Here is a 22692-nt window from a genome sequence, read left to right as displayed (position 1 = left end):
TACTAAAGATGATTAATTAGTAAATAAATATTAACCAATTCTACTGATCTAAATATACTATTATCTGAATATTATATATATATATATATACAGAGATATGTTTTCTCATGATTATTGGGTTGTTCATTAATTAATATATATTAACAAATTTTACTAATAATATAAATTGTGTACATAATCCAAAACAACTTTTATATTTATTGGATATTATGTGACCGATCCAACAATGCATGCTTTTTATTATTGGTTGAATATATATATATTAAATACTATTTTTTCAGAAGTAACAATTTTCTTACATATTGTAACAGAGGGAGTACCCAATTCTACTGATAATTTCATAGTTAGGCTTATCTTATATTTAGTTTATGATTTAAATGGTTAATATTATAGCCATGTTTTCTATTTTTATTGAAAATATTGATCCAAATACAAAATATTACAATAATAAATTATAATTAGGTTTATCTTATATTTAGTTTATGACTTTAATTGCTTATATTATAGTCTGGTTCTCTAATTCTTATTGGAAATATTAATCTAAATACAGATTATTACGATATTAAATTTAAGATTAGAGGTAAATAATCATTGAAATATATAATTGCAAAATATAAATTGTATACTTATGCTAATATTTGTATATTTTTAATATTACATAATCATATTACTAACTAAAATAAATTAATATTTATACATGACAAACATCAAATTATTTTAGATCCATAAAATCACTAATATTATCAAAAATAATACATTTAAACTAAAATAGTAAATAAAAATGAAAAAATGGTGAAGGTTGTTCTAGAAATATAAGTGCAGACTTAAACTAATTTAAAATTTAGGTTAACTAATATAGACTTTTAGAGTTAGTGAATACGGTTTTCAGGATAGGATTTCAACTTTTAAAAAATAAAAAATAAAACTAATAATTTTAAAATAAAAAATGGATATTTTGGTCATTTTTCTTATTGACTATTATCTTTGTGACAAAAATTTTAAAAAATGCTATTTGAGAAAATTGCCCTCAAATGTATTCATGTTTTTCATAATAATGAAATTTTAACATTAATTTATTATATATTTGAGTTTTAAACAAAAAAAAATATTTGTCTAATTATTCATCCACAACTAGTGAAATTTTAATATTTAAACGTTTTCAGTTTATTAATTAATTTTTTAATGGTAAAATATCATAGAGAAAAAGACTAAGATAGCACCAAACCAAGTTTTTGTTCCCGAAGTAGCACTCAAGGCTCAAAGTCACAAAAATAGGTTTAATTAAAGAGATAAATATACACTTATACCTCTTGGGTTAATTAATCCAAACCTTAGGGTTTAGAGTTAAGGGGGTGGGGTTTTGGAATTAGGGTTTAAAATTTTATAAAAAATAAATACTAAAATAAAAATAAAAATTTTAAAAACAGTTTCAAAAAGTATTTTTAAATTATAAAAAGAAAACTAAAAAAAATAAAAAAATAAAAAAAAATTTCGAAAAAAAAATTCAAAAAAAATTATAAAAATTTCGAATCTGAAAAATATAATCTGAAAAAATTTATTTTTTTTATTTTTTTTATTTTTATTTTATTATTTATATTTATTTTTGTTTATTTATTTAATTTTAAACCAAAGATATTAGGAATATTTTACCCTTTAATGAATGTCATTTTTGTGACTTTTTTCTTTTAGTGCTATTTTTGTGACATAAACTTCAAAATGTGCTATTATTGACAATTGCCCAATATCATATCCTTGAATCCAAGAACATGGTCTGGTCCGATCTACCTAACCAAACAATGCAAAGCAAATTCCTTAATTTTGAGTGACCATGGGTTATTTCAATCGATCCCTTTGTATTGAACTAAATACAAATAGATCAAGACGAATATTTGCCCAAATGTTGGAACCAACCCTCCTTTTTCCCACTGACCTTTACAGTGAGTTTCTTCTATAAACTCTTTTTTCTTAAAAATAAACTCTTTCTTTTAGGACCCTCTCCAAGATATAACAAACATCATTACCAAAAAAAAAAATCATTTTTCATTTGCCTCTTTCCATCTCCTGAGTGTAGAAAAACAGAAAGAGAGACCATCTCTGGTGCACGGAAGAACGCCTCCTTAGCCCTGAACCAAAACAATATTAGATCCCAAATGTATCACTAGTTATAATTAGATTCACAAACTGTCTTGAGTGAATTAGAATCGATCATTTCAACAAATATCAACAATAGAAGAACATAAGAAGTTTGAATACATCTTAATACCTCAGCTTAAGCACAATCTGCAATCTCCTCGGTGAACTCTCCAAATATGTTAGGGCAATCATCCCATCTCCTCTCATTTCGTGCTTCCCAATAACCGCCTGTATATTTGTAGCTTTCACTCTCTCCTTGTGGCTCGAACCATCTCGGCCTCCACCCGCTTTCCTGAATCTTCCGTGACTGCATAATCAAAACAGCAATAAAAAGGCTCAAGAGGAGAAGGAATCACGAGTCCAACGACCAGAGAATCAATGTTGAGATACTCATTATACCATTCTTTGTCTTCTCTCTAATCTCTGTTTCTCCTCATTTGCCTTCTCATATTCACCCTTCTCCAGGTGCCGTTGATCTGGTCGGAGCCTAGAATCTGTCGGTGGTAGCTTCTCCTTAAACCCAAATGAAACTAAATTTTAGCACAACAAAAATTTAAAGACCAAGTTCATAAATAACACCGAAAGCAGCACGCTGTAACATACCTCCAAACCAGGTGTCAATTCATTTAGAGTAATTGCGAATGATGTTAAGTTGTATCTAGTCACATTAGGTGGTGGCTTTGTCGATTTCCACAGCAACGAGGCACTTGCTTTGTTAAAGGCATCACCAGAAACATAGTGAAGGCTATCATTCCATTTACCAAATACCGTTGCAGCTTTTTTCCCAGTTACATCTTCTACAAAACCATTAACCTGGTGGGGGTTTCTATCGAGAATCGATTGCTCCTTGAACTTGAGCGTAGAAGAATATTGGCGGTTCCCACGGATTTGCATTGTCCCATGGTGGTCACAGTACAGTTTACCAAGTAGGATATTGTATATAGTTGTTGTTACCTAAGAACAAAGATACTATCAATCTCACTGTGAGAAATAAAATGTGGAAAAAGGAAAAGAGGTTTGTGGTTTATGTTATACACACTTTGCTCCACTGGAAAGTCTCTCCATCATCAAACTCAAGTGTCAAGACTCCAACGGGTTCAAGTTGAATCGATCTCCCCCAAAACTTCGACCTCAGGTTTGTGTCTCCCCAGAACTTCCATCCTTTACCTTCGCAATGGCAGGCGATAACTGTTGGATGGTGGCTGACCTATTATGAGAGCACAATAACAAACGTCTTAGGAAAAGATTCTCATATATTCTTTTCTCCATATGTTTCAATTCTGAGTGTTAATTACATGATAACATGTTTAGAGTACAAAGAGATGCTCCTAGACGAATCACTATTGTGTGTTTGTTGACCATTTATGTTCATCTCATAAAATTCATTTTAAGAAAGAGTGTGTGAGATTACCTTTTCAGAGAAGAAACGAATTCCTTTTTCTGGAAAGTCGGCTTCATAAGTTTCTCCCAGCAAGGGGTTGAAAGGTTTACAGTGCCGGCCTTCAGTGGAAGCATAACCAGAGACCGCAAACGCAGCAACATACAAGGCTCTAAGGAGACTGTTCCCCTGATGATGAACAACACTGTTAATCTAACAAGCTGAGAGGTCAACTCAAGAAGATTCAAAGGGATGTACTCAAGTCTAGAGTAGAGAAAACGTTTGCATTTCCAGAAGGAAGTAAATAACACGTAACAATAGGTAAAATATTCTACATATTTCAAAGTGTCTTTTAAATCACTTACGGATTTTCCGTATTCATATGCTTGGTCCAAGAGGTAAGAGTACTCCAAGTCTTCGAAACACTTTTGGAGAGATGATATTGGTTCATTGAAATAAACAGGAAGACAAACTCGCGATAGATCCTTTCCAACGTTGTCCTTAATCATAGACCAGAGACTAACACCTTTCTCTTTCTCTGCTGGATCAGGAAGCCTTGTTCGTCTCTTGAAATGCATGTTCTCGGAACCAGCATCAGGTTCGCTAAAACACTCAATAGTGTCATGGAAGGAAGGCTCATCTTCCTCGGAGATATCCTCAAACACATCAGATGAAGCACTTGTACTGCATTCTAGAAACTAAACAATGTCAAGCAAAACAACACAATACAGGAACCTCTATAATTGCTAAAGAAGGGAGCACTAAGGAAGCAGATTATCGTACAAATATTACTATTCTATTATGTGATTAAAGAGATCTTAGGCAGCACGATTGGTGGAAATGTAGTGAACAGAAAAGCAATTAAGCAGCAGGAATTGTGTGTACCACTATATTTTCCACTTCTTAAGCTGGAATAGTTATGATTTGGTAACTGGTAGACACTTTCATGGATCCCTGAGGCTTCAGCTTCAAGGTTAGCCATCTGTAAACAAAGAAACTCCGACTTCAGAATTGCCAGCATGGATATAACCGTATACATGTGAAATAAAGCATCTTTACTAAATTTTGAAAGGCAGTGGGAGATCTTTCCAAGATTCACAGATATCATCACATGACCATACAGTTTTTGATACATGATACATGATACATGATACTTGGCATAGATTTATGAAGTTCAGAAATTATCAACTCAGTGGAAAACATATCCTGATGAAAGGCGATGAGAGAATGTAAACTTAACATTCAAATAACTTTTCAAACAGCAAAATACATGACAAAAATGCACCTAGCATGGTTTGTGGATATGCTCAGGTGTGACCAGTGCAAATGTGCCGTAAAGGATGTTAAATAGTATGGTATTTAGTGAAGGGGAACAATGTGCAAGACTAACATTGAACAACTCAACCAAACCAAAACAATCATAACGGAAAATCAAGTATCCAGCATTTTACCTCTAGTTGCTTGAGTGCATCAAGTAACTTTGTACGTTCTTCGTGTAGAAGTTTAATTTGTTCTTGAACTTCGGAGAACTCTGAATCCACGATCTCTTCACACTCTTTTACGAGACTCTCGTTTATTCCGTTTTCACGCAACCGTTTCTTTAGCCTCTCAGTAGATATGGATAAATCCTTTGGTGATACGAAGGAAAAATCCCCACTAATAGACTGAAGAGGTAAGATACGTCTGGTAGATGCTAAAGCTTGTAACCATGCTGCTCTATCACTCCTTGAATCAGTCCTCAAATGAAGAGTCTTGTTTGCCGTAAATATATAAAACTTTTTGTTATCAGATTTGCTTTCCCGGTAAGATGAAACCTGCTGGAAATAAAAGAATGTAATGATATTCATCTCTACAGGCTCTAGACCTCAGTCCAGAAAGTTGTATCCAAACTATAAAAGTAAGCACACAAGAATCTGATTACCTGTAAAAAGAAAACTTAATTCGTATGTCTGGATAAGGTTTAAAGTTTTGAATTATGCAAAAAATAACTCTGACAAGTTAACAAAAAATACTCAAGAGATGGTATGAAGTTCACACGTCACGTTTCATTTTGTTACTACCGACTAGTCATACCTATCATATAGACACTACGGAAAAAAGTATATAACTAAATCTACTGGTCAATTATCCATGGAATGTACCATACACATCAGTTATTGGGCTAAAGATAAGATAGCAAGCAAAGAAAGATAGATAGATTTTTAGTAATGTGACGAAAGATGACACATTTCTACACTTGTTGCGTTTTTCTACGATAGAAACCAAACGTTAACGGATGGAAATTATGCAAAAGAGTTAATGGTGTTCAACGAATGGGGACCCTAGTCCTGCTGCAGTACTAGATTTGTAGTAGCACCAGTAAAACAAAAGAGCTTTTTGTATTTTGGTAATTTGGTTCTTCTGCAGTGAACTTCTGAACTTCGACACCAGATAAAACATGTTGTTTGTGGCCCACTACAGATAAGCAGTAACTTCAAAAAACCAAAGCAGGCTCTCTTAAGCAGATAACGGAAATAAGAATTGAAATGCATAAAGACAAACTACAGAAGTACAAAGCAAAGGAGTGATGAAGAAGAAGAAGAAGAAGACGATATTATTTTGTGTCAGATTATCACATTTTGAAGTTCTAGTCTGTTTCACTAACCAACACAACTATAGAGATGGGCATTCACTAAAATACCCAATGTTACCTAAACTCGAATACAAATAAATAAAATTTAACAAACAATATATATAGCCAAATACCAAATAAACATCAAATTGAGTATTTGAATTACTGAATATTCATTTCAGCAACTAATTTTGATCTTATTTGGTTTATTTATAGATCGAATTGGGGTTTGAATTCGGAGATTAATTTGGATCGCATCTCGGATTATCAACAAATTAAGATTTGAATCACGAGAAACCGTGAATGCATATACCTTGAGATGAACAATGCCGATGGTTTTGTGGTGTTTCCTGCGGCCACGGCCACTACAGCTATACATCCTCGATAGCCGATCAGTCGAATTATCTCCGATCAGCCTCACATCGTCGGAAGGGGACAGCATTTTCACATTCTCCGGCCGGCGGATCTTGGAGTAAGACAGGATTCCGTCGCGGAGGAGGAACCACCTGGATCTCCACCCTTTCCCGTAGTTAGTCCACTTGTGGAGGATCCCGGCGACCGATCTCCCCGACGATAGATTCTGCCGATCGGATCCACCGTTCTCCGCCATCGCATCCGTCGATGGGAGACTCTTCGATCTAGTCAAAGGCATCGCCGATTCGGGAGGAGTCTTAACGAAATCGCGATACGAAGCGCATTGATTTATGAGATTATGCTTCGAGATCGGAGATAGAGTGGTGATCCGATTGGCGAAGACGACCGATTCTGGAAGCTTCAGATTTTTCGCAGAGATTCGTGGAAATTGAACGAGTGAGGGGGAGAGAGATTGCGTACGACTTGAGAGAAACTTGACTGAGACCTTTATATATGGTCTTATGCGAATATCTACATACATTTACATTTTTAATTATGATAACTGGATTTAATTAGTGTTTTATTTACATTATATGATTCTTAGTGGAAATAGTTTGAAGAAATGTTGAAAGATTCGACAACTGTTTTTTTTTTTTTATAGTTATAGTACTCAGTGCCGGCCAGTAGTTTTGGAAGGCTTCAACTTAAAGCACAAATATAAAAGTGGATTTCTGTTAAAAACAGTTGATTTTATACAAATATAGGAGAGTTTAATGATTTCATACAAATAGGAGAGTTTAATATGATTGTTTTGGTTAAACCATTCTAAATTTTAATTTAAAATGATCAGATTTATTTTTTTAAAAAAATTAAAAGCTCCATTCTTTTTTTTTTGTCGGCTATTAAAAATTCCATTCAAACATCTTAAAATCACTTATAACTTTAAAACCCACAACTTTGTATATTTTCAATGACGATTGATTTTAACGTATTTAATGAAATGTCAAATTTAATAATAATGAAATTTAAGTTCAACTTTTAAATTCATATTTAAATAACAAGATATTTATTATTATTATATAAATCATTTTAAATTTTCGGTTGAATACATTTTCTAAAGCTATTTTTTATCAAAAGTTTGAACTGCAGTTTTAACAAATTATATTATTAGTTGATCAAAATATTTCTCAAATTTTTGAAAAAAATAATTAGTTATCAACATAATTTATGTTCATATTTTGAAAACTTTAGAAAAAAAATCAATACGGATGCCCTAATAACAATAAACTCACTTAACTTAGAGAGAAAGGATAATGATTTGGGCAACAACAGTCCTGTGAAATCCAATTTTTCTTAGCTCGCACATAATTAAAGCAATTGATTTGATATCAATTTTATATATTCTTCAATGTGGTGGCCCTTCTTATAGCTTAATCATTGTTAGTATCAGTCACATGTCTAATCTTTTTCTAATATCATTTTGGGTAAATATTTGTTGTTTGAACAGCAACAACAAATAATGTCTATAACTCGTTGAAAAAAGGGTCACGCTTTGATAAAGTTATAAACATATATTAAAATCAAAGCAGACGCTCTCTTTTTTTGTCAGCAAAAAAAAAAAAAAAAAAAAAAAATTAATACCACATATATCAATTCCCTATCTATATATTTAGGGAGACATATTTGATCGAGAGTTTGAAATTATTTATATTCAAATAATTAATCTACTGTTATTTAAACAGAAATTTTAAAAATTCATTAAAATTTAGTATTATTGGATTTGATATTTTATAAAATACTTCTGAATCAATTGTTATTGAATATTTTAAGTCGTGAGCTTTAGAAATTTTCTACTGATTTCAAAATGATTGGATGGATTTTTTTCTTTTTTTAAAAAAAAAAGAGTCAAATTTCATAGTTTTAAGTAAGATTCTAAATTAATTTAACGAAAATCATATTAAATTTATCAATTCATCTAAAACTCATTAAAAAATAAATCAGATTGAATACATCCCATTAATATCCCATTTTATGTTACTGCACGTCATCTTCCATGAGAATTTTATATCTTCTTAATATTCAAATGAAATTCAGACATTAGACAAAACTTATATTAAACCATTTGTATAAACTACCAATTTATTAGTCTAGAGAAAAATATTATTTTTCTTTTGATCGAGAGAAAAATACTACTAAGCTCTTTAACACCGAAATAGATCATCTTTTAACACATGTATAAACTATTTATTCACTTTAAAATGATAACGTTTATTTTATTGATCTCAGTATATCTAAGATAAAGATTGACATGGTTAATTTTTGGGTTGGATCGATTATAGAGCAAGTTTGGCAGTACATTGGACATTACTACTATACTAAGTTATATGGATGTTTTCAATTTAAAACTAATTACTAACTAATTACGAAAAAGTGGATTGGCTCATATTATTTATATACTACCAATTTTTTTGGATAATTTCAGATGTAAGGTTTTACTTCCTAATAGTATATTCCTATATATTTTAGAGTAAATTAGCTAAATATACTAACAAAGTTGAGATATCATTGAATGGGGGGAAAATGGTAATGTTGGGGGGAAGAAAATTGGAGGGATATAAGGTATAGAGTGCAAATAGGGGAAAAGTGGTGTGTAGGGAGTACAGATTCTCCATATTTTAACGATTGTTGGAAGTTGTGCTAATGGCTATTGCATGAAGTTGCATAAACTGCTTCTTGATGACACAAGAAGTAAAACATGATACTAATATTTTGTGTATGTGTATTGATTTTCAGGATGATTCATGAAGATATGATTGGCACGATAGAAGATACTATTTGGAGCCGAAGCACAATGGAAAATGATTTTTAAAGATATTCAGAAGATATAATAGGATAACGAAATATTGTCTGCTGATGATAAGTCGAGAAGAAATATTTCTTTTTGTAATAGGATAGTTAGCTTTGCAAATTGGCATTGGAGGTATTTAATTATCCTTCAAGTATAAAATCTCTAGACTAAAAAAAGTCGTTTGACTAAAAAAGTTTTTATACGTAAGAGATTCATAAACTATTGATAGTCGTTTGGCATCTTTGTGAGAAAAATGTGAAAGCTTTTCACAACATGAGAGTTTTTGGTGTTGATTATTAATGTTGCTGCTCTTAGAAATTTCATAGTGAATATTAAGAATAGATCAAAGACAAAAATAAAATAAAAAGAACTTAAGATTGTGTTAATATGATACTGAATATTAACTGTAATTGTATTCAAGAAGTATTCTTAAGAAAACATATAAGGATTAAGCATATGTTACCAAACTTCGAGGTTTTTATGACAAAACAGTAAATAAAACTGTTAAAATATTCACGAAGTCAAAGATGAGACAGAAATGTTGAAATAAATAGAGAATTTTGCTAAAAAAAAAAATTGATATATTGTCCTAATCTATGTTACATGGAAACGGAAGCGGGTACGTGGAAGCGGAAGCGTAAGAAAGCGCAGAAGCGAGATTTTTTAAAATATTAGGAAGCGGGTACGTGTTGGAAGCGTATATCCATATATAAAAATATATATATATGTATATGTAAATTTTTTTAAAAATTAGGACTAAAATTATATGATTTAAATTTGAAATAAAACATTTATTCACTTATAATAATTTTGAAATGATTTTATATTAAAACTGTAAAAATACACATAAATTATGTTTACAAAAGATATTATATTAGTTATTTTTAATACTTCATAAATAATTGACACAATATGTTTCAATATGTGCTATAGCTTTAATAAAAAATCTCAATGCATAAAGATAATTTATAGTATTATTTTTGATATTTATATATTTATAATTCAATATTCATTACTATTATTTTTTTATTTTATATAGATTAAAACTATGGTTTTATATTTTATTGATATACATTGTATTTAAAAAAAAAATAGAAGCGTGATTCCAAAACGGAATCATAAGCTTCCAACATGTTTTTAAAGAGAATATTTTAGAAACGTTTTGGAAGCGAGATTCCGCAAGCTTCCACAAGGTTCCGATTCCGATTCCTGTTCCGAAGCGGGAAGCGGACGTCCGATGAAGCTTCCGTGCAACGTAGGTCCTAATATAATGTACGGGGTATGCACACAGTGTAATGTTGCCCAACACAAACCTAAATTCTATCGACCAGTTTTCTTCTTCAACGATTTCATCAAGTAGTCATCTTCCCTCTCTCACCTTGATCCGCATCTGCTCAGTTATGGCCTTTTTATTTATTTCATTTATCCACTGAATCTGAAAGCATACCGAAGAAACCGGCGAGAAGTATTTGGATAATCAATAACACAAACTTACTGACATGCCCAGCAAATTATAACTTCTAAAACAGAAAAAAATGATGTTTTATGAGATTTGAACTCTACATCTTTATAATAGTACTTAGAAAAAAAATACTCTATCCTACTTGGCTACTTCTATGTTTCTTTTTCTAAAATAGAAATTATTATTTTCCTTCTATTTATGGAGGAAGAAATAACGTTCTTATATTTTTACTCTATGTAGAGATTACGATCTTAGAGAAATACTTTGGGCAAATCACATCTCTATTATATAAATCCTTTATTTTAAAGAAAAAATATCAAAATACATTGAAGATGGTCTACGAACATCTCCAAAAAATACTCTATAACTTCAAAAACTAAATTTTTTTGTTCTCTATAAAGAAATTTCAAAACTTCAAATTTGAATTTTCGTATTTTATATTTATTTTACTCCTTACTACACATCACATTTATGATTCTTAAATATTTTGGCTTTAATCGTTTTGACCCTTAAAAATCATATCTCATAATTATTTAAAACTTGTTTTGTAAATTTAAACTATACACATAAAATTAAATAATAACTTTAAAATAATATTTATATATCGGAGCATTAAAGAATAATTTCATGGAATAATGTGATATTTTCTTGTAATTTAATATTTAATTATGTATTTATGTGTAAATTTTTATATTTTAGTTTATCATTTTATTAATTAATATTGCTGTAATATATTTATATGTGTGCTAGTTATTTATAAATTATTTATGGATTTAAATTAATTATGAAAAAAATAAAGACCATAGTATAAAGTATAGATACTTTGAAATTTTTCATTTAGAAAAAAATCTTTTAAACTTCAAATATGAATTTTTGCAAATTTTAAAATACAGTATCTTTTTAAGTGCTCTAAGCCAGTTGTAAAAGGATTAACTAGCACTATTTTTAACTTTCTGAAATTGACATTTTCTAAATATATAGTATTTTTTTTATCTAAAACCATTGTTTTGTGGGTTTAGTCCAATGTTTGCCATGTTTACTAAAAGCAAAAAAAAAAAAAAAGAGATCAACTTTTGGTTGATATTTGTCTGTGTGTGTGTGTTTTTCCTTTTGTTTTTTTTTTTTTGAGAAATTTTTTTTTTTCCTTTTGTTGTTCATTAGTTTTCAAGAAACCTTCAGTTGATGGAGCTTTCACCAACTAGCAGTTATAAGAAGACAATGAAGAGGTGGTTGCCATAGACAAACTACTTAGATATGCATTCAAGCACTGTTTTACAGGTTTTTTTGTTCTTTTTTTTTTTTGCTTGTTATAAATGGATTAAGAATCAAACCACATTTCCTCTGTTCTCAGAGATCATACACCACCAGCTAACAAAAAATCAAGACTTGGTGGTGGATCATCATCCAAATTGACATCTAATTATGGTAGATTCATGACGAGTCCATGGAAGAAACCTGCAAAACTCGGTGACGTTAGATCCAATGGTTGTTAGACTCAGATGTAAAACAACGTAAGAACTTAGTTAAATATTTCAGTGTCGAGGTTGCTCCAGAATATGATTTTTCTCAACGTGCTTGGACCCTAAATCAAAAACAGTAAACTTTAAAATTGATACAGTTTTAAGTTAATATTCATGTTTATCAGTTAGTAGGCTTAACTGAACTTTATTACGCGGTTAGTCATGTAAAGAACATAATGACTTTCTTCTGATGAACCCAACTGTTTCAAATCGACCGACCAAGAGGTGGAAATTCATGATCCATTAGCTCTGTTTTGTTAAAGTGATGATCAAGGCACCTGTTTTTTGGTTTGTTTTCTCAACACATTTTGTTGGCGTTTATTAGGGCAAATAAGTGAATTTGTTTCAGCCCGCTAGAGAATTCATATCAATAATCGAAGACGGTTATAGAATCCTTTTAGAGAAAATGAAAGATATGAAAGGTGCAAAAGTAGAGAATCAAAAGTTTGGTGCATTACCGTAACGTTGATGACAAGGTAACAAAAACAAAACCTCTTCAATATTTCTCTTCGAATCTGATGGATTTGAAATTTTGAAACATGAACATTTGTCCGTGCTTTAGTTTTGGCTGGACGTCATTGCTCAACGCCTTTATGGCCACTTGAAACAATACCCTCCTTTGCGTCTAACTCATGGGGGAAAGGTGCGGTATATAGTTTTTTCTTTTTGATAAGTATGTAAATATCATTAGAAATGAAGCATCTTGAGCAATACAAAAGGTTAAGCTAGTGGCTGTTTCTCGTACAAAAAGAATAAAAATAAGAAAGAGCCTAAGAAGAATCAAATTAAACAGGTACGATCATTCGTGTCTCAGCCACACCTGCATTAAGGTGGTGAAGTTCTTCCTTGCCTTCTTAGCAAGGATTGTGTCTCTGATTTGTTTGTCGATGGACTTGAACAGCACCTGAGGGGACGTCGAAATGGAATTGTGAAGCCTGTTATTATTCAGACCACAGCTTAGAAACAGTGGCTTGACCAACAAGACATTTAAGAGTTGAGGAGCAAGACCCGTGCTTCATCCTAAGCCACTCCGTGAGAGCGGTCAACGTATGAAATAAGAACGGTTGGAAGCCCAGCCTGTGAATTACCATCCACCAAACATGTTCGCTACAATCATACAGGTTTGGTCGATGGTATATACTTTTAACTGTCATTTTTCCAATTTAAACATTGACTTCATTCATATAAATTATAGTTTGGGTGGTATAGGTTTTAGAGATTCGTCCTGTGATAGACTGGAACAAAGGAAGAGCGGTCGAGTTGCTATTATAAACTCTTAGTATCAGAGCTGCTTCTGAAATTTTGGATGTTCTATTTTCAAAATAAAAATATTTACAAATTATTTAACTTTTGTTTCAAAATCTTGCAAATAATATTTTTGTATTTTAATCAAATATATTTTAGGGTTAAGCAATAAATATGATTTGCTTCTATACGTTAGAGGTCACACAATTGATGAAGATCATTCAAGGTATTATGATATATATACATGTTGTTTCCATAATATCCCGGTTTGTGGTATATGGAAAAGTTTAATACAATTAATTTAGTTACATATGTCACCAAAATACGCTTACCTTTTCGAGTAGACATATGTTTAGAACTCTATAGTTAAGCGTGTTTGAAATGGAAAAGTAAAAAAGATGAGTTATTTACGAGGAAGTGATATGCGGTATCGTGCGAGTGAAACCAAAGCAAGAAAAAATGTCATGTGGAGATTCCAGGGATTAGTAAACATGACTGATAAGTCTCTGAAAAATTAATGCACCATCTGTCATATAGAATGGGGTCCACAGGCCGAGAGAACGGAAATGGGATACTCATTAGCTGTTGGCAGTTGGGGTGTTACAAATGATATCAGAGCCAAAACCAGACGAGTGTGGAGTCAGTGAAGGCTTACAGTAACACGGGTAACGATCTTGGAGCACAACGAGGATGTTGTGTTATGTGAGAAGGGGTAAACTGTAACATCCCGGTTTGTGATATGGAAATGTTTAATATAATTGATTTTGCTACATATATCATCAAAGTTCGTTTATCTTTTCGAGCACACATTTGTTTAGAATTCCAAAGCTAAGCGTGTGCTTAACCTGAAGTAATACAATAATGGATGGCTTATTGGAAAGTGAATCGATATTGTGCGAGTGAAGCCAACGTATGGATAAAGATCATATGGTGGTGATAGGGTCATCAGTAAACACGACTAATAAATCTCTAAAAAAAATAAAGCACAGCCGGTCGTAAAGAATGGGAACCCCATGGACCAAGAGAACTGGCGTGTGAGACCCATTAGCTGTGGACGGTCAAGACGTTATAATTTTGATGATTGATTACCATTTACGAATTGGTTAATCGAATAACTGAACGATAAACATGATGAATCTATCATGCATATACTTCGAGATGGAAGTAGGTTTAGGCATTTTGCCTTTTGGTATCTTATATACCAAAATAAATCACTACGTTTTATTCTCTCAGAGAACCATCTGAGGTAATAAATTTAAAACTTACTGAGCAAATTTTTTGATATAGATTTTTTTTGTGAATTTTCAAAATGGGACATTCTCAACTTTTATTTGTCCCATTAGGACTTTTGATCTTTTAGGCCACTTTCGGACATGTTTTACTCTTTTGTAGTAGGAAAATAGTATTTCAAATCTTTTAAAATTTCAAAAAATATGAAAGATATTGGAAACATAAGTAAAACTCTTGTATATATATATATATATTTAAAATAAATTATTAAACTAGAATTTATTTTATGTCCTACCTAAGCATAGCTTACTCATTCTTGTAGTCTATTTAGTTTAGAATCAAATACCAAGTACATTACAATAATCTAATTTGGATATAAAACATAAAAAAAAATCTTATTTATTCTACTCCAGCTAGAATTTGTTCTATTTTATTATAGCCAGAAAATAGTAATACAATTTTTTATTTGGAAAGTTTATTCTATGGCCTAACTTAGCTTATTTATGTTTCATAACCTATTCTACCTATAACCTTAGTGTTTGCTTGAAGAAAAATATATATCCTACTTATTAGTCATCGTTTTAGTCTATAGTTTATGTATTTCACCTAAATAAATAAAAAAATGAAAAAGTATATTGTACACTACTTAAATTCTTTTATATACTCCACATTCCACAAAATAGCCGAACCAGTAGCTATCTAATTCATTTTGTTCATATATCTGATTCTAAAGTTTTGAATGGTTGCATCACCGAAGGCCAATTAATTCAACAGACGAAAAGATTTAATTTTGGTTGCATTATCATTTTGGCTGGCAGCCACATGGTACTCCCATAGTAGCCCACCATTAATATTAAATCGTACCTCTTTCTCAGATGGCCTTGGTCAAACGGTCAAATACAATCTTCAATTAACGTTTTTAATTTCTTCGTATAAACTCGGTGATGTACCTGTAAAGTTACCAATTAATTTTTCCCAACAAGATACCACGCGAGCAGCATGTGATTATTGCGTACATAATGGTCATATAACCGACAAATTATTATTAATTATTTTTTTTCGAAAAAAGGCATTCATAACCGACAAATTATTAAAGGAAGATTTGCCAAATATAATCTATAAATTGATATGGAATGCAAAAATAGACCTCATATTTAATCACAAAACTAATTTAAGAGATAACAAAATTAATATTTACCCCTTATGAAAAAAAAACAGAAAACTATTTTATAATTTTATCTTTTGGAAATCTAAATTTAATAGAAAAAAAAATCTACAAAGCGTAGACTTCTAATAAATTTATACAGTAGACAAAATTTACATCGTAATTTGACCTAAAATTTTTATCTTAAAAATGTATAAAAATAATTTGGGTAAAATTATTATAAATCATAAATATAAGAACCAATATGAAGTATATAAATTAAAATTTATACAGTTAAAAAACTTAAAAGAATATATATATTAGTTTTGGTAACTATGAGTTGGATAATGTTTATGGCTTGACAACAAAAGGTTCAAAGATGCAATTACTTTTAGGATTAAATTCTTCGGGTTATATTTTAAATTTTGATTCTTTTTGTTTTACTGAATTAAATTTACATATCAATAAATTTACACATTAATATTCAGTAGTTTATATATAACATATTTTGATATTTGATACAATGATTAATTATGATTTTTTTTAATTATCAAGTGGACATTTAGAATTTACGTTTTGTGATTTACGATCCAGTAAACTTTAATAAAGTCTACTCGATTTAATGGTATAGTATACTTTTTCTACAGTCTACTAAAATTTGATATTACAAAAATCAAAATAATTTTGATTAATTTTAGTTATTTTATGAATAAATTAAAATGTTAATCTTCAAACTCATATTCAAAAAGTGTGAGATCATTTATTAAAATCACTAAAACAATAAAGAATATACAACAACTATGAAATTATCATAAAATAATTCGAAAAAATAGACTTACAACAAATTGTACTAGATTTTAAAAGACGTTTACGGTTCTACGGTGTCGTAAATCCAAACTAGAATGCGGAAATATCCAAATTAGTTAAATCTGTTAAATTTTTACATATTATAAGGTAATTTAGATCTTTGAAATGTTTTAGTGATTGTTGTAATTTGTTATTTTTTTTTAATATTTTTATTAGTTTAGATAGTTAACTAATTGTATTTAGATTTTTCTTATTTTGAGTTATTCTTGTTAATTTCACTAGATTTTTGTAAATATTTGAATGATTTAAGACATTAGTTATAATGCGATTCAAATCAATCCTCCAATGAATCAAATCGAACCGAACTCAATACAAAAATTAGTAAAATCCGAATGAAATTTATAGATATTAAACAGAAAATTCAAAAATTCAAATCAACCAAACCAGTCTTGAACGGGAAAGCGCCCAAGCCTGCCCTATATATTATTAGTAGAATGCATCATTATTTCTTAACAATAATTCCCTACCTTCAGTTCAAATTAAAATTAGTCCCTATGTATTATTACTGCAATGCATCATTATCTATTAACAATTATTCCTCACAATCAGTGAATTTTTTTATTGTCAATAAGAAATACGCGTCGGATGACATGTCGTATATCTTTCAAAGAGAATTTTGGTATATGTGATGAAACATTTCAGCTCATTTTGATGAATAAATAAAATAGAATAAATATCTTCGGTGGAAAATAAAGTATATAAAATTGTCAACCATATGGGAGCCATTCTTTCTTGCTGTCATGCAGTATTATTATCATTATGTCAGTTGGCTTATTTTTTCAATTATATAATAACGTAAGGTTAGACAAAATACCCATACCGGGAGAACTGAATCAAAACTGGAACTAAAAAGTTATACTGAACCAAAGCTTGTAAGCTATCTAAACGAGAAAAACTTTGGTATCTACAAAACCGGATCCAACGTACTGAAAATTTGTGCATACCTTACAATTATATAGTTAAATATATTAATTAGTTTTTAAATTTAATACACATAAAATATCAAGATACTCAAAAATATTCAATTTCTTAAGATATACTTTAAAAAAATCAGTTTTTAAATTTAATACACATAAAATATCAAGATACTCAAAAATATTCAATTTCTTAAGATATACTTAAAAAAATCCAAAGACAACGAAAAGGAAAATATTTACAATATCAAAAAAATAATCAAAACATCAAAAACATCCTAGATACCTAGTAATTTTCTATTCAAATATCCAAACTGACCTAATTGTATGTCAATTTTAGACTTTTAGCATACATTATTTAAATTTATATGTCTTAAATTTTTTATTTTTGAATTTGAGGCTTTTAAGGTTTATTTATTTTTGAATTTGTTTACAAAATTTAAACAGGTATTGGAGTCCAAATCATATCCCAAAAATCCAAATCGTACCACACCAAAGTTTTTAAATATCCAAATGAATAAATATGTAACTTCAAAAACCCATAATTCAAAGACACCTAAACCAAATTCGAACAAATATTCGAATACCCACTCCTACACAAGTATCATATATTATTTATAAAGAAATTGATATCTTTTCTACCAACTATTTTTTTTCTTTTAAACTATCTTAAATACAAGTTAATATATTAAACGATGTCCGATGACAAAAAAAAATCAAATAGAAAAGGAGATTAGAGCTCTGTAATGAAATGACAAATATCTATAAATTCAGTAATTTTGTTTATATCAAGATTTAAAAAGTATGAATAATGTTATTCGGGTATATGATTCTAAATGAATAAAGTAATAATACTAACTATTTCATTAAACAAAAGAAAATGCTGATTAACTCTTTGATTTATTATTCGTTTAATTTTTACTCATATTACGCAAAAATTATAGGCGCGTTGCGCGGCTTTTTCTGGTAAAATCACAGTTAATAATTACCGAAAATAATAATAATTAATTAATTAGGTAACCTAGAATTATAGCCGTTTTCTGCTGTCTCTATCTCTCTCTGGGTCGTCTCTTTCCTTTATAGCTTCTACTTTCTTCCACTCCGTACTCCTTTTTCCTGAATCTGATAATGTAAATTCACACAATACAGATTTAACAATCTAAACCTACATTGTTCGTTAACGCTCAAGAAAAGAAAAGAAAGTTCGAAATGGATGTGCTCAAGATCCTGCTTCTTATGTTCTTTGTGAACTCAAGATTCTGCTCTGCTGCAGATCCATATTCTTTCTATAACTTCGAAGTTTCTTACATTACCGCTTCTCCACTTGGTGTTCCTCAACAGGTTTGGTTTCTTCATTCTTTTTTCTAGATCTTTGATTTCTGCTACTTGTTTCTTTGAAATTAAAATCTAGAATTTGAGATTCTGAAGTTGTTTAATCAAAGCTCCAGTCTTTTAGATTCATCCACATTTTGAAAAGTCCCTAATTCTTGAGATTTACTGTAACTCCAATTATCTAAAGATCTAACTTTTACTTTACCATTAGACTTACAAGAATATATTGGTAAATATATTCACAAGAAATTGGGTTTCTTTTCACATTTTCATAAATATTGTATCAAAGCTTAGACTTTCTGGGTATTTAATTGTAGATTTATCCTCATTTTGAGAAAGGTTTTTTTTTTTTCACTTTCAGATCTAATTTTTAGTTTGCCATCAACAGTAAAAGAGGTTTTAGCAACATTTTTAAGAAATTGGGATTTTTTGTCACATTTTCATGATGTTTGAAACCTTTTTTTGGCTTTAAAAGAAATTCAGATAACTCAAAATTTTCAATCTTCTTTTTTTTTTTCGCTTCAGGGAAATAACTTCAAAATTATTAATTCTTTTTAATTGTCAAAGGGTTTCCAACTGAACGAATGACAAAAGTTTGTTTTTAACACTGTAGATCTAAAAACATCCCAATTTTCTTTGTTGATTCGCTTGTCAGGTCATTGCTATAAATGGAAAGTTTCCTGGTCCTACAATCAATGTCACGACCAATGAAAACCTGGTCGTGAATGTGAGAAACAAATTAGACGAGGGGCTTCTTCTTCACTGGTAAGAGATTCACAAACATTTGTCTTTTAATAGACTTTATGTCTGAATATGTTCTGAATTTCGGAACAGGTCTGGAATCCAACAGAGACGTGTCTCCTGGCAAGATGGACTAGCAGGAACCAACTGTCCAATCCCACCAAAGTGGAACTGGACTTATGAGTTCCAAGTTAAAGACCAGATTGGTAGTTTCTTCTACTTCCCATCTCTCCATTTCCAAAGAGCTTCCGGTGGTTTTGGCTCCTTCGTTGTCAACCCTAGATCCGTTATTCCAGTCCCTTTCTCCACTCCACACGGCGATATCACCATTACCATTGGTGATTGGTACACAAGAAACCACACGGTTGGTAGTTTTTTCGCCATTTTCTTTACCTTGCAACACAAGCAATGACATTGTTTATGGAAAAATGTAGGCTTTGAGGAAGGCTTTAGATGATGGTAAAGATCTTGGAATGCCTGATGGAGTTCTCATTAACGGCAAAGGACCTTACCAATACAATAAGACTCTTGTTCCCGATGGAATCGATTTCGAAACCATCACAGTCCATCCTGGTTAGTATGTTCATTACCTCTTTTGAATCAAAGACTGATTCTTTGTTTTGTTTAGGTTTTTTAACAAATGTTGTTCTCTTGTCACACATCAACAGGAAGGACTTACAGACTTCGAGTGTCCAATGTTGGAATCTCAACAAGTTTAAACTTTAGGATCCAAGGTCATAACTTAGTTCTTGCGGAATCAGAAGGATCCTACACAGTTCAACAAAACTACACAAGCTTGGATATTCATGTTGGACAATCTTACTCCTTCCTGGTTACTATGGACCAAAACGCAAGCTCTGATTACTACATTGTCGCAAGTGCTCGGATTGTTAATGAAACCATATGGAGAAGAGTCACTGGAGTTGGAATCTTACACTATACCAACTCTAAAGGCAAAGCAACAGGTCACTTACCACCTGGACCACAAGACGAATTCGACAAAACTTTCTCCATGAATCAAGCAAGATCCATCAGATGGAATGTTTCAGCAAGTGGAGCACGTCCTAACCCACAGGGCTCGTTTAAGTACGGTTCAATCAATGTAACCGAAGTCTACGTTCTGAGGAACATGCCTCCTGTGAAGATCAATGGGAAAAGAAGGACAACGCTTAGTGGCATATCGTTTGTGAACCCTTCTACGCCTATTAGACTAGCTGATAAGCATAAGGTGAAAGGAGTTTATAAGCTTGATTTCCCTAAGAGACCATTAACTGGTCCACCTAGAAGAGAGACTTCCATTATCAATGGCACTTACCGCGGTTTCATGGAAGTCATTCTTCAGAACAATGACACTAAGATGCAAAGCTATCACATGAGTGGCTACGCCTTCTTTGCTGTCGGGTGAGTTAGTTAGTTAGGTCCCTACATTCCTGTCTGAAAGTTTCTGCCTTTCTCTTACTCAGATGGTTTTGGTTTTGGTTGCAGAATGGACTATGGAGAGTGGACAGAGAACAGTAGAGGAACTTACAACAAATGGGACGGTATTGCCCGCTCAACTATTCAGGTAATAACTCAATATCTTACACAACAAAAGTCAGTTTTGGTTCAGACACAAGAGTTCTAAATGCATTGTGTTTTTTGTTTTTGTAGGTGTATCCAGGGGCGTGGTCAGCGATCTTGATATCTTTGGACAATCCTGGAGCTTGGAATCTAAGAACAGAGAATCTTGATTCTTGGTATCTTGGACAAGAAACATATGTTAGAGTTGTTAATCCAGATGAAAACAACAAAACCGAGTTCGGGGCGCCTGCTAATGTCCTTTACTGTGGTGCTCTCAGCAAGTTACAAAAGTAAGAAACTTCAAGAACTACCTCTTTTCTTCTTCTTGAAGTTAGGTTTTTGATTTTATTGTTGATTTTCTTGTTGTTTCAGGCCACAAAAGATATCATCATCGGCGACAAGGAGCATTGAATTCACGAAGGTTTCAATGGTAGTGATGGCTTTGGTGATGATGCTTCTGCTTTGAAGTGTAATTTGAGGGGTTGTTTGTATTTTTCTAGGATGATGATTCTTGTTTTTACGTTTTTCCATAGTTCTATTTCTGACTTGTTTTGTATTTTTTTTAATCCTATCTGTTGTTTTATTCTTTTTCTGGGATTCTGAGAAGAACTCAAATTATTCATGAAAATGTTGAAATTTTTATACGCTTTGGTTGTTGTTATTTATGTTTCATACCAAAATTCACAATTTCAAATAATATCTTTATTGAACAGAAAAAAAAAATGAAAGGATATGAGGTCCCTAGATGATGAAGACTGAGGTGGAAAGAATATAGTTTATCTTTTTTTTTGGGTTGGATCTCAGCTTTCTCTCTGACAATCCCAGCTGGTTTCTTTCTGTATTTTGCTTTTCTTTTCTTTGTCCCTGCATTTTTTTCTCTCCTCTTGCTAATTTTGAAAATGTACAAGATAAAAACAATTGTCTATGATAATTTTCTGGTGGTTTTTGTGCATGACAAGTAAGACACATGCAACCCATATAACAGTGTAAAGGCTAAATATACTAAGCAAATGACTAGGACCATAAGTAATTTGGTTGTATATGTATAATAGTAACTATACGTATGTCTACTAATGAGTTTTTTAAATTCTGAAAATTAGATGGTTCAGTTATTATTTACATAATTTTTATTCATATTAAAAGTGTAAATAGATTTACAATGTCTCTTTATAGAGTTGATTTTAATAGTATATCTTTATTTTTAAACATGATACTGTATATTTATATATTGATTAAATTAGGTTTATGTATACACAAAAGTTAACAGTTCGACACTACCAATTTATAACAGGATAATATTTTACTTATTTTTGAAACATGATACTGTATATTTATATATTATTTAAATTGGGT

At 31.0% G+C, this 22692-nt stretch overlaps 2 protein-coding genes across 4 annotated transcripts; one reads left to right on the top strand and one right to left on the bottom strand.

The window, feature by feature from the left end:
• Positions 1–1795: 1795 nt before the first annotated feature.
• LOC103858632 (oxysterol-binding protein-related protein 2B) lies at positions 1796–7080 on the bottom strand. 3 transcript variants are annotated; one of them, XM_009136022.3, is made up of 10 exons: positions 6436–7080; positions 4963–5328; positions 4397–4493; positions 3877–4202; positions 3545–3700; positions 3173–3340; positions 2737–3087; positions 2533–2646; positions 2264–2440; positions 1796–2123 (listed from the first exon to the last, which is right to left on the bottom strand). In XM_009136022.3, the coding sequence occupies exons 1-9, from the start codon at positions 7015–7017 to the stop codon at positions 2270–2272; spliced, it is 2331 nt and encodes a 776-aa protein (XP_009134270.2). In that variant the 5' UTR covers positions 7018–7080; the 3' UTR covers positions 1796–2123; positions 2264–2269. The 3 variants fall into 3 exon arrangements, with proteins under 3 accessions (XP_009134270.2, XP_009134271.2, XP_033142030.1); XM_009136023.3 differs by having other exon boundaries at positions 4963–5325; positions 6436–7075; XM_033286139.1 differs by lacking the exon at positions 6436–7080 and having other exon boundaries at positions 3877–4195; positions 4963–5105.
• Positions 7081–18753: 11673 nt separating this feature from the next.
• LOC103858631 (monocopper oxidase-like protein SKU5) lies at positions 18754–21987 on the top strand. Its single transcript, XM_009136021.3, has 8 exons — positions 18754–19047; positions 19694–19803; positions 19873–20143; positions 20214–20352; positions 20448–21180; positions 21265–21343; positions 21430–21629; positions 21712–21987. The coding sequence occupies exons 1-8, from the start codon at positions 18916–18918 to the stop codon at positions 21803–21805; spliced, it is 1758 nt and encodes a 585-aa protein (XP_009134269.1). The 5' UTR covers positions 18754–18915; the 3' UTR covers positions 21806–21987.
• Positions 21988–22692: the final 705 nt, after the last annotated feature.

Source organism: Brassica rapa, chromosome A03 (genome assembly GCF_000309985.2).
Source record: "Brassica rapa cultivar Chiifu-401-42 chromosome A03, CAAS_Brap_v3.01, whole genome shotgun sequence".
In the NCBI taxonomy this organism is placed as follows: Eukaryota; Viridiplantae; Streptophyta; class Magnoliopsida; order Brassicales; family Brassicaceae; genus Brassica; species Brassica rapa.
Note: the sequence above shows the minus strand (reverse complement) of the source record. Positions and strands in the feature narration are given on the sequence as shown.

What these genes read in the sequence shown, in the direction of transcription:
- LOC103858632 (XM_009136022.3), bottom strand. Translation starts at nt 7,017, where the DNA reads ATGTATGTAGATATTCGCATAAGACCATATATAAAGGTCTCAGTCAAG. An exon ending in CATATGAATACGGAAAATCC is followed by an intron (nt 3,701 to 3,876) that starts GTAAGTGATTTA and finishes GTTCATCATCAG; the next exon opens with GGGAACAGTCTCCTTAGAGC. An exon ending in AATTGACACCTGGTTTGGAG is followed by an intron (nt 2,647 to 2,736) that starts GTATGTTACAGC and finishes TTTGGGTTTAAG; the next exon opens with GAGAAGCTACCACCGACAGA.
- LOC103858631 (XM_009136021.3), top strand. Translation starts at nt 18,916, where the DNA reads ATGGATGTGCTCAAGATCCTGCTTCTTATGTTCTTTGTGAACTCAAGA. An exon ending in GAGGGGCTTCTTCTTCACTG is followed by an intron (nt 19,804 to 19,872) that starts GTAAGAGATTCA and finishes ATTTCGGAACAG; the next exon opens with GTCTGGAATCCAACAGAGAC. An exon ending in TTGCCCGCTCAACTATTCAG is followed by an intron (nt 21,344 to 21,429) that starts GTAATAACTCAA and finishes TTGTTTTTGTAG; the next exon opens with GTGTATCCAGGGGCGTGGTC.